The following is a 13,024-nucleotide window of genomic DNA, read 5'->3' as shown; positions in this document are numbered from 1 at the left end:
CGAAAAATGATTTTTAAAATCTCTCGCCGATCATTCTTATAATCAATGTATAATTTTATGTTGCTTGCAATTGGAAATTGCCGCATTGTAATTATAATAAATTTTAATGCACCCAATAATATAATTAACGACTTTTTAGGAACGGGAGAAGCTAGTTTAAAATACTGTCCTTGATAAATTTTTACCCAAAAATGGTTATGGTATAAGATCTAATAAGAGTTATATTTTAGATATTCATTACATTATCATTATTATTGTACGAATTTCATTCAACAATAATCCTTGGTCAAAGTTCAAATACGGCGCCATCTTGGATTCTAAGGTCCCTAAGTAAAAGGTGATTGGTTGCACAGAGCACTCATAGTTATGTTACCTCCGAATTCATAATATGGGAGTGGTCCTAAGTTATCGGCATAAAGGTCCTGTCACAAGTTAACTTTGAACCATGGACGAGATTATATACAATTTGAAAGTGATACAAAGATCGTAAGCTTCAGCACCTGTGTGATTCACAAAACATCAAAGGCAAAACCCCATAAGAGAGGACAGAGAAAATAATAAATTTTATCCTCTTCTACATCCAAATTACCATTTAGTGTCTTTTTTTACTATTGCTGCCAATTAATTGTCTAATCACGCAACGAAATTCCAATGTCGAGTTAAACTCCAAGTATCTGATAACAACACAGCCTTAGCATATCTCTATGTCATATGCTAAGACCGTTGTGTCCTCTCTATACCATAGCCTCTAAGCTCTGTAGGTCTAGTGGTTTGTCTATATTTCGGTAATTGTTCTAAAATACCACTTAGAGCCTGTTTCATCACTTTCTGATAATGTGCCTAATAGGCTATTCACAACTTTTTTGACAGATTTTCCATACTTGATCTGTCATGTAAATTGGTGGACAGTGGTGAAACAGACCCTTAAGAGTCCATAATTACTATTGCTATTTCGAAGGTGTCACGCAACAAAATTCCAACGTCGTCAAGTTAAACTCCAAGTATCTGAGGACACAACAGCTAGCGCTCTCTATACCATAGCCTCTAAGCTTTGTAGGTAGTGGTTTGTCTATATTTCGGTAACAAATCATAATGTGGCATGGCGGACACGATCCGCCAAATAAGGCTGAGGCGTCAATGCCTGTTCGGATTTATGGCACTGGGTTTGGTACAAATTAGACTCGTGTTGTGTGTAGGCGGCCTTACAAATTCTCTATGGAGCTCCGATAGAATTATTTCTGTTTAAATTGGCCGGTTGGAAGTCAAGTGTAGGAATACTTTTACTTAATTTCTTGAGTATAAATAGCTTATTATAATTTTTGGAATTTAAGTAGTTCTAAAGTAAGTATGTACTATTATAATAAATGCAAAAGTGTTAGGTACTGTCTGTTACCTCCTCAGTTTAAGACACTGAACCAATTTTGATTAAATTGGAGATACTAGAGGTACGTCCTAGTCCCATGGAAGGATATAGAATAGGTTGTACCCCGGAAAAAATCTTGTGCGAAAAATCAATTTCGTCCTAACCACGTTGCAGCCAAAAACTAGTGCAAGATATACCTGAATGTCAATTAAACTTGCACGCCTATATTACACCTAATAATAAAAAATCTAAAAGGTACCAACAGTAGGCTGTTAATTTTTAAAACACAGCAATTGTTGTGAAACAAGATCGAAAGCAGAACAGGTACCGAACCTTACGACCAATCCGTCACACTTTACGCCTAATGAAAACGTAATATATTCTGTAGGGGCACCATAAAACATGAATAAGGCATACAATGTAGCTAGTCAATGAAGCTTTGGTAGACGTATCTTTAACGTAATGTACAAGTTGTTACGTAGGTCCTCCGATAGTATTTAGAGTTATGAAAAAGCTAAAAACTACTTTGGTTTGAAGCCATGTGTTAAAATTGAATAATTTGTGCTGTCTAGCTTAGCCTTTCGATGCATCAGCACAATAAAATACTGTGACAGCACAAAACATCATCCACCACTTTGTTCATCCGTCATTTGCTTAAAACGCTGCGGCAACGCAACGCATCAATGTGATACGCCATGTGAAACAACGTAGCGGTATTTCACCACTGTTGCCGCAGTGGTGGTGGTTTCAATATAATATGAAAAGCGGCAGTACCGCAAAGCAGTGAGACCTCGCTGAATCATTCTTACAATTTTTTGTACTAAGCTATGTTACTGAATATTCTTACTTATATGTTGCCTAATAAACAGATAACACAGTATTAGCAAATCAATATCTTTCAACAGTAGGAAGTATCCCGGTTTACATTGACGTATGGTCACCGCCTGTATCTGCGGTCTGGATCAGCGCACACACGGCGCGCGCCCGCGTGGGCGCGTTACACCGCCATCGATCATATTATGAAGTTGTTAAGTAAAAGCGATCACTAAACTAATAGATAGTGTGGGTGAACCGCTTTATTGCTATTGCCGATTCAATTACGCATGACCGAGCGAAACAAAAGATTATGTTGGTCAATAAATATTTAAGTATTAAAAAGTTTTTTCAATACTTTTGGGGCCCTGTACATGGCTGGTCTGATTTGAGCTTAAGGTATAGACTATAGATATCCTCTCAACTGTGGTATAAGTGATGTAACACACAAGCTACATGGTACATTGCAGTATGTTAATTTGTTTCTTGAAGAAAGGATTAAGTTTAATAATATTATTATTTGTTGCCTTATCGCATAAAAAACTCGACATAACTGCGAAAAAACTCAATTCAAAGTTTTGCATTGATGTTGCAAAAACTGGTTTAGTCTATAACTACGTCGTAGCAACTGTTATCTGTAATTACGTACTAAGTAATTACAGATAACACGTTGCGATTGAGATCAATAACATTCTGATATCAATATGGATACAAGTACAGGAGATAATTGATTGAAAAAACATCGTTTCTGCTCCAGTTTTGGTGGCGCAAGCGCGTAGCCGCGATGACGCTCGCATCACTCGCCAATTATGTGATCAACTGGTATAGAATCATAATAATGATAGTAATATTACTTCTGGATAACAATGATATAACAATTTATTGCAACTAGTTACGTAATTATCCAATGTTGAAGTTTTGGTTAGATCCAAATAATTGTGACATTAGATAAATACGAAAGGCTATTCATAGTTACAAGCAGAACATTGTCGTTCAAAACGCTGTCACAATATGTACCGTGTCTGTGGTCAACGCTTTGACCGCTCAGTGGTCTACGAACGATTAATTAACACGATCTTTTGTTCGTTGCAGGTCCGTGGCGCACGAGCCCGATGAGCGCGTGCGCGGCGGCCGTCATGCGCGAAAAGCACGCGGCGCCGCGCCGCCTCGCCTCCCCGCCCTCCTCCCCGCGCGACCCCCACTCCCCGCTCGGCTCCCCGCGCGCCGACGAGCCCCTCGACCTGCGGGTGACCCACAAGCGCCCCCAGAGGCTCGAAGACGAGAACTGCAACCTGATAGCCGCGTCCCCGCCGCCGCACCCGGCGCACCCCGCACACCCGGCCCACCCGGCGCTGCTGCAGTTCTGCCGGCGGCTGCCGCTCGCCCTGCCGGCGTCCTTCGGCCGGTACCCCTTCCTGCCTGCCGCGGCGGCGACGCTGCTCGCGCCCGGCGCCCCTCGCGCGCCCCCGGTGCCGCCCAACCCGGCGGTGAACCGGGCGCGGGACCGCTACACCTGCTCGTACTGCGGCAAGGCGTTCCCCCGCAGCGCGAATCTCACGCGGCACCTGCGGACGCACACGGGCGAGCAGCCCTACCGCTGCAAGTACTGCGAGCGCTCCTTCTCCATATCGTCGAACCTGCAGCGCCACGTGCGCAACATCCACAACAAGGAGCGGCCGTTCCGATGTCGCCACTGCGACCGCTGCTTCGGCCAGCAGACGAACCTCGACCGGCACCTGAAGAAGCACGAGGCGGAGGGCGGAGACGAGGGCCGCCGGCGGTCGCCGGAGGAGACGTACTTCGAGGAGATCCGGTCGTTCATGGGCCGCGTGGCGCCCGCGCGCCGCGCCGCCGCGGCCGCCGCCGCCGGCGTGGTCGACCACACCTGATGGCGGGCGCGCGCCGCACTAATCCGGCCGGTGTCCGAGTGACTCTCGTGTAAATATTGTGAGATACGGCTCGATTGCATCGCGCCCCCTCGAAATGCCAAAACTCATATTTTCTGTCGTCCGTCGTCACCGCCGGTTTCCGCTGGCGCTTCTCGGAGATGTCCGCAGTTTCGACGAAGCCGCGAGATGCGGCGTCCTGTATACTATTATGTAAATAATTTTCGTTCGTTTTAGTCTAGTGTGTACCGAATTTTCTCTACCGATAAATAAAAGCAGGATTTAGTTTTAAATTTTGTATCATAGGCTCCTAGCGTATCGTAAGTAGTGTCAATGTATTATTTTTGTAAATTTTGCTTATTTCGATGTTATGTTAGAGTTTTAGTCTGAGAGGAAACGCCGGTTACCAGTAATCGTATAAACTTGTTGCTTATTGAGAATAAATAATTTTATAAAATGTTAGAGAATTTATTTGAAATGAGCATATATTTGGTGGAGATATTATATCGAATGTTGTGTAAATTATTATATCTATAGGCGAAGCCGCCGCAAAAACGAAGTGTTCATAGTGTTCAAATTGTTATGTTCAGACTGCAAAGAAATGTTTGATGCAAACGTTTTATAGTAGTTGATAAAATGTAAAAAGTTCAGATTTTTGTAATATTCGCTAACTGTGATTGTATTTATATTGGCGGTCTAAAAGTTAAATAATCCATGTAAAGAACTCTCAAAGAACTAGTGTAAACGTTCCTTTATGTATAGATAGATCTCTATTATTGTTACGAGTAATAAAGTTTTTAATATATGACTAACAACTATCGCTTAAAGTTCCATTTTTAAATAATGTTATAAAGTATTTAAATAGACAGTATTTATAAAGACATGTATTTATGTATACGAGAAAACTGTTCATCATTTTGCCGCAAAATGATCTTACCAGTGGTTATTTTATCATTTTTGTAACCCAGTAAATTGTGACTAAAAATACATAATTTCTATTCAGAAGTAGGCAGATGTTTCCGATGTAACACGTCATCTCCACATTGAATCAAGAAGGACCAATAAAAACGCTCACAAACGTTTCTCAGGCATATTCGTCATTTCCATGATCAATGTCGATTATGCAAAAAAAACTTTTGCAATCATGGTTAACTACCATAGCCCAATGTGAAGAGGGACCTTTAAAGGTGTGCTCTACTGTAAGAGCACCTCAAAAATTCGTTACTGCACGTTAAAAAAAAATCCTTTTTACATTGTAATGACAAAATTTTCATCTCTCAATCTAGGCAATGTAGGACATCCTTTATTCAGTTCATCATCGTCATTGTAATTCATCATGTTACCTGAAGTCCTTGCCATGTCTTTACTACACCAAAATTACTCGTTAGAGATGCTACTTAACTTATCAATAGGTTTAAATAATAATAGAGATTATTAACTATGTCGTTTTGTACTTTTTATAAATTTTAGTCGCTCGAAGGTCACCGATTACCTTGTCAAAATAAAATAAATAACTTTAAATTTGAATGTTGTGTTATTTTTGTCTTATCCCTAAATTATAAGATTTGTATAAAGAATAAACTTTATACATAACACAGAGTAAAGTATAGTTGAAAATCACTCATATAATATTATACCTAATCAGTTACAAATTACAATTAATTTTGATGCTTGCTTGAACAAAGCTCATACGACTGCATTCAACTTCCAAGCCATTTGAAATCATATTTAATGCGGTTATTTTTCTAATAAAAAGATGGATGGTAGATACTTACATATTATTCTACTGTTCACATAAAAAGGCTTCTAAAACACGTCTAGCAAGACCTTAATAATGAAACAGCCGTTTAGATTCGTTCAGTAGAACTAAACTATTTCTAAGATCATGAATGCCCTAGGCCGTACCGTTTATAATATGATAGGTTTTACGACTCGCAACCGGCGACTCCGTTACCGCCCAGAATCAAGTCGTTTAATTTATTGTACCAATCGAACGTAATTTAACGCAAATAATCTAACTAACCTGGGCAATAATTGCGGAGAAACGAAAGCTTTTAAACGAGTGAAGCGTAAATGCTTGATATCCAAATTATTATAAAATTGCATATAACGCCATTTTGTAGACACTAGAAACGGATCGAACAAGAGAAAAGTTACTAGAAATGTTGCATAAAAAGTTGAATCGAGGGTACATTTACATAGTAAAAAAACCAAAACATACTTTTCCTTAAAGCTTACTTGAATTCTGTGAAAATCGAAGCCAAAAATCTATTCAACACAAGCCAAATGCCAATATCTGTATTAATCTTATAATTTTCTAGAACTTCCAGTGTTCGCAAAATTAGCATAAACGAAAAGTACTTTCAACTGCAAAGGTCGCGTTGACCACAGTTTGTCGAAACGCGGATCGACTAATGACTAGAAGCGGCAGGGTGGGGCCGCGCTCGCGCTGGTTGCAAAACGACGACGCGGCCGGCTTGTTACCGGCGCGTGCGCACGCAACACAATATTTATTGCATATCGAAAAACATCGCTTTCGAATTATAACATTGTGGTCTCGGTTTTTATAAGTTCTAAATTACGCAAATCTCGAGACCGTTAACGTGAAAGCAGTAATGAGCTCCTTTTCGCTTAATGATGACATTTATTGGTGACGACTAATTATAAAGTTTACGTTTAAAAGGTCGGCCCGGACCGGTCGCCGGCAGGTTACGTTACGGATTTTGGTAGCTCAGGTTGACGATGGATATAAAAGTGTAATGGAAGTGACAGGTTAAGTGAAGTCGAACAAGTGTCGCAAGCTACTCGTTATGTCACTGTTCATTCCACTGCAATAATTAATTCAGGGTCCAAAAATATATTATGATTTTATCAGCACCCTGGTTGCTTTACAAGACCTACATTTAGATGAAGCAAAGTCATCAATTTATCAACACAATAAAAGTAGAAGATCGATTCGTAATGTAAGTAATTTGTTTATATTCGATCTGAATAAACCATAATTATGAAGTATGGCTTTTGTATTTTACACAATTTTAGACATCACTTAATGAGTCAGTTTACCTGCAATCTATAAGAGAAATTGATGATAATTTAGCCGGGCTATGTGATATGTCAAACATATTATTATGCGACAGACCATAACATTGATTCGACATAGCCCAACCAAATAATGTAGGTATGTCGTCTGCCCATGAATTTCTTTGACAGAAAATCAGCTGCATTCCTTTTTTATTTTAAACTATAATATGTTTGCTATTAAAGAGTTCGAACAGCTCACCCATGAGAATAGTTAAAAAATAGTTATTTTATTGCTGCGATAAATTTAATTGAACTAATTACTTTTCTTATCTCGCTTTAATTAATTTCTTGAATCAACAAAAAAATTACAGTTACAGCGAAAAATTACTCAAGATAAAATACTTACATTATCTGCAACATTTATGAATGTCCAGTAGCGGGTTGCGAGATGTAATTATATAAAACCAACCTCAAAATTAAAACCGAGTTCAAGTCGGACTTGCTCACGAAGGGTTCTGTGCCAATGTAGATTATGTCTGCTTATGAATATTAGTAAGGTACTTTATGTTACTTCCATTGAAGCCTGCCTACCCTAGGCAAAGAAGAGTTCTTTCAGTTTTTGTTTTTACAGATACAACAAAGGACTGAACATTTTGTGAAAATATCAACTATACAGCTAAAAGTTCTTGAGATTCCCTGGTGCCAGATAGGCAGCGTAGTCTTACCAACAGGGTTTTTACCCTTCGAGTACGGCACCCAAAAGAGTTACTTTTTTTTCAAGCCAATACAGAGACAATGTCGTCTTAGCAACAGGGTTTTACCCTTCGTGTCCGCAACCCAAACGACATTTTTCATATCGCTTCCAGCGAGTGAGCTCGGTGTCGAACAGGTGACCGATCCATCACTCGACCAGCGACGTGGCTAATTAAGAAAGCAAGGTCAGGTGATGAAACTAGCGCCCACTCTATTTGTTTTACTACGCAACTTTTTGACGAATGACGTATCCATATTTCGTACATCCGTGACGCGCGAAAGCTGGATCGAAATTGTAAAAGATAATGGAAGTTTTAAAATATATTATTTAATTTAATTCAAATTATGTTTAAACTTAACTTTTCAGTGTTGTGCATCATATTTGTAGTCGGAGAAAAAGAAATTGTGCTGTCATAGAAAAACAGCTGGAAAATCTAGTTTAAGTTAGGCTGAAACTGACAATACACAATCCGTGCGTTCAATCCGAACCCTAATTTAAATTACCCGTTGAATACGGAACCCTTAAAACGAACATTCATGTAGTACTGCATCTAGTGTGTCTAGCATGCGTACGACGTGATATCTCAATCTCGGGTGTAGTTAAAAACTGATCTTCTCATAATGTCAAAATCTGGACAAAACTCGATTAAAACATGTTATTTTGACGATAGATCTACACGAGAAAAAATGTATGTCATGTTAGGGTGAACAGAGATGAAGAGACAAACCATCAAACATCGAGAAAACACGTAGACAAAATTTTCTCGTTGCCGCATGCTAGGCGCACTGGAGTGCCGCCATGTCAAATGGACGACTCGAGTTTTTCTACTGCCTCTTACTAACATACATCTATGTAGTGGCGTTGATGTAATTTACATAAAAAAATAAGTGTCGCTCTACATCCATGTTATTAGCACTATCAGTTATCACGTAAAAAGTTCCCACACACATACATTACCACATTTAAGGGAAGTTATTGACAGATAGTCATTATTGAAGAATGTAATCCAAATCCGTTTTCTCTGCTATCAACTTCGATCACTAATATACTCGAAGGCTATCAAAGTAACACAGTTTAACAGTATATTATAGTAGAGTCACCAACAGTATCCCTTGAAACAACATAATATAGACTAACACACATTTTACTTAAAAGAAGAACACCACCTCATTGTATTGAACTATATATTACATAATATTATGTAAAAAATAAAGATTTTTCGATTTTATTTTTTGTTAACACGTTCTAACACGTGAGCGATATGATACAACATTGTTTTGCGTCTTAAAGCTATTTGAAATAACGCTATCGTGTGCGTGCGCTCATTCAAGGTGTCTAGTAGGAAAATATTCTACTGTATGTTATTTACACTGTGATAGTACTCCAGATAAGGCTCGGCCTCTTTGGTCAGATATTTTGATGAGGACGATAAATTAATTATAAAGCTATGCTGAAGCGCGGTTTGGTTACATAACTGAAATACGTTATAAATAACGTTTACTACGCGTAACAGCAAATGACTTTAACAGTAATTAATAATTAAAACAAGTCGCCAAGTATTAGTTATAACTGATAAGTGATAACGAATCTCACGAATTTTAGGTCTCGTGTCCAGGTGCGAATTTGTCACGTATTATCCATCCCAAAAACAGTATTCACTTTAAAAACTAAAGCGTAAGCGTGAAGAGTAGTCAAAAACAAAAAAAAAAATTAATGACCTCTGTGGCTCAGTTGGTGAGCTGTTGGTAGCTGTTCGAATCTCGACAAGGGAACAAAAAGTTTTCAAAGTTCCTGGGTCATGGATGTGTATTAAATATGTGTATCATATAAAAACATCTTAAATATATGTATAGTATAAGAGTATTAAATATATTTCCGTTGTCTGGTACCCGTAATTCCTCCTTTTTTAGCACGGGGCCAGACTGACGTGGTTTGAAGCGTCCGTATATATTATTTTTATTATTAAAAAGGAACAACACATTCACAATTACAATATTAGTATTCACTATGTAGTCAACACTGTCATAAATAGATACTTTTATAAACATAATATTCTATATCTCAAGGCACCTGCGACACGTATTTACTTTTAACAAATAAAATCAGTTAAAATAGAGGCTCAATTAATTTCCAAAACGATCGCAAAATTTATGCGCGTCACGAAAACGCCGTTCGGAAAGGTCCCAATTCGGAAAAAAATGAGATCGAATTCCGGAATAACGACGCGCATTCCCGGGGCGGTGTCACGTTCGATCTGTTTAATTAGGCGGCGCGGGCGCAGGTTTTCGGGAGCTCATTTGCATTGCACCGTTATAACGACCACTTACCGAATACGATTGTGGAAAAAATGTGAAATGGGATCGCGATTGATACTTGCAAGTCGCAGCGTATTGCTTGTGAGTTGTGACAAGTAAGTAACAGGCGTTTGACAGATTTTATTGCACAATCTCCGATGACAAGCAAAAACTGTTTCAGGAGAAGTGGTGAAAATAGGCAGTAGACCAAAAACCTTTTGCAAAAAAATTTGCTGCTACTGCAATTACTACTACTGTGCTAGTTAAGTTCAACAGACAAAGCAGAAAACTTAGCTTACACACAAGCCAAACCCTTATTCTCTTAGTAATACTATAAGAGTTTAGGTTTAGAGATATACGCAGCGAATTACTTTTGAAGTTCCGTTGTCTTTGTCAGACGTGTGACTTTTCGATATATAGTAAAGAGGTATTTAAAATTGACCCCCGAAGAGGGTCAAATGCATTTTACGCGGGCGAAGCCAACAAGCCTTTGCGGGAACAAAGATAATATAAATAAAGATCTGAAAATGTTAGCAATTGGCAAAAATTATGCGCGATAGTTTAAAATATTTTTACTTGTTTAAGCGTGATCCTTTGAAGATCTATAAAACAAAGGGCCAATCAAGTATACCAGCGAGGCTAAAATGGTCACATTTAGCAATTCCTCTCAATCAATTCAGCAAATGAATTGTCAAAACTGTCAAACTAACAAATGTCAAATCAGTACAAAAATACAGAAATGAATTGCAAGCAGTATTGCATTTTGCAATTTTAGAAAAATGAGTCATATCATGATTCTTCAAAGCGACCATTTTAGCCCCGCTGCTCAGTTATAGTAATTTAGTAGCCCGTGACAGTTTCACTCTCATTACTCCGCCATTCTACGTGGATAGTTTTTTCATGCATCTACCGGTTCTACGCGGTTGTAAAGTCCGTTTTGAGTTATTTTACCTGGGGGTTTATTTAAAAGTGATCCTTATGTTGAGGTTATTGATGTAATGTTAGAGGTAAAAGAATTCTGAATGAAAATAGTTGGATAGCAATGTTATAGTACACTTTTGACTTTATACTTTTATGTAGAGCTTAGTCTTTACTTAGAACCTATCCTGGATGGATTGATAGATACCCTGAATTGATATTGATTATCGAAAATAGTCATTTACTGGCTTTGATCTTTGTCTTCAATTGTCTTTAAGCTTGGGACCAATCAAGTTTCGAAGACAAAGGCAAATAGAGTTTTTCGGAAATTTAATTTCTTTGGCCTCCTTGTATATTTAGTCCTTTAGAATGAAGTATAAATATCAAATATGTAGTTACTAACTACTTCTCTAAAATTATTTAAGTTAGTTTTGGCTTATTTAGTCACATGAGGGTTATTTTGTTAATTTACTGAATCAAATGAAGTGAATATGTCGTGTTAAGTGAAGACAGCACAGGAATTTATTCAGCAGTTTAAGTGGTGATGGGCGAGTGAAGGCGTGACTTGAATCTAATGTACTTGATTCTGCAGCAAAGTATTGGATGTATTTAAAGGAAGATTCCAAATCTATTAGAAAACGTTATACTTAAAGAAATCATATTATTATGACTTTTTGTTGCTCGCTGTAGTTTGGACATTTAAATTACCCCTTGCAATAAAGTATCTAAACTATGTTTTTTTAAATGAAATAAGGGGGCAAACGAGCAAACGGGTCACCTGATGGAAAGCAACTTCCGTCGCCCATGGACACTCCCAGCATCAGAAGAACTGCAGGGGCGTTGCCGGCCTTTCAAGAGGAAATAGGGTAATAGGGGAGGATAGGAATGGGAAGGGAAGGGAATAAAGAAGGATAGGGAATGAAATAGGGTAGGGGATTGGGCCTCCGGTAAACTCACTCACTCGGCGAAACACAGCGCAAGCTCTGTTTCACGCCGGTTTTCTTTGAAAACGTGGTATTTCTCCGGTCGAGTCGGTCCTCTCCCACGTCGAGTATAATTATAATTTATTTTGTAATGCAGTAGCTAAATTCGTGATTTGGATTTATAATCCCATTTCACTCGGATTCGAAAAGTAGCCAACGTTTAGTTGCGACTTTGCATTGACCAATAGCCACGCGGTAACGTTCAGAATTCGAACCAAATGGAAACTGTAAAGAATCCCGCTGAATATTTGTCACTCTTGTCTCAGGATCATAAAATGCAGTTTTTTTTTGTATTACAAACCACAAACTCCATACACCACTCGCCCCCACCACATGGAATTTGTCCATGAACTAGAGACCAGTGTGCTACCAGCCTATTCCACTTTCTCGATGCGTACGTCTGCGGTAAAAACTTGTTAAAGTGTAAAAGTGAAACGAGAGCACCGCACCGAGGGCCGTTCCCTTCGTTGCCCTAAAGGTTGTGTCAAATTTCATTTTTTGTGCAACACCGCGGTTTTCAGTCATTAAACGTCTCGGCCTTGATGCTTCACGCATTCCTCTGACAAATTCCATTTTTTGTGACGGTCAAATGATCCTCTAAAGGTGTTTATGCGAATTTTTAAGAGTCAGTGTAATTATTACCACGTATTCTCGTTATTAAAATGCTCTCTTGCTGCCATGTGGGCTGAATAACGTACGATCTTGAATTGCGCTAAGTTTTTAAATTTACCCCGAAATATACAATATCTAAAATGACTACAATCGGTCTAGCCGAGCATAGTATACCGCTGGGTAGGAAAATCTTCCTTTGGTGCTTGCCTCCATATTTGTACCATCGAGGAAGTTGATTCCTATGCAATTGACAGACCAACGTTATTTGGTCGAATATGTCAATTCAATGTTAATTGTGATCTGTCAGCTGGGTTTGACGTAACGCAACCAAACTACTTAGGTCCCCGATTTGCATAGGAATCAACTTCTCTGATAGTACA

General features: G+C 38.7%; 1 protein-coding gene across 1 annotated transcript in view; it reads left to right on the top strand.

Annotated features, from left to right (window-relative positions):
* The window catches only part of LOC121735593 (transcription factor hamlet-like), a 138,064-nt gene extending 133,194 nt beyond the window's left edge, over positions 1 to 4,870 (top strand). Inside the window, exon 3 of the mRNA XM_042126452.1 lies at positions 3,269 to 4,870. Within this exon, the coding sequence (XP_041982386.1) occupies positions 3,289 to 4,065 (777 nt within the window). The 5' untranslated portion in view covers positions 3,269 to 3,288 and the 3' untranslated portion in view covers positions 4,066 to 4,870. The remainder of the gene's footprint in view (positions 1 to 3,268) is intronic.
* Positions 4,871 to 13,024: the final 8,154 nt, after the last annotated feature.

The sequence above is a fragment of the Aricia agestis genome, chromosome 17 (assembly GCF_905147365.1).
Source record: "Aricia agestis chromosome 17, ilAriAges1.1, whole genome shotgun sequence".
Lineage (NCBI taxonomy): Eukaryota > Metazoa > Arthropoda > Insecta > Lepidoptera > Lycaenidae > Aricia > Aricia agestis.
The sequence above is the reverse complement of the archived record's forward strand: the minus strand, read 5'-3'. Positions and strand labels throughout refer to the sequence as shown.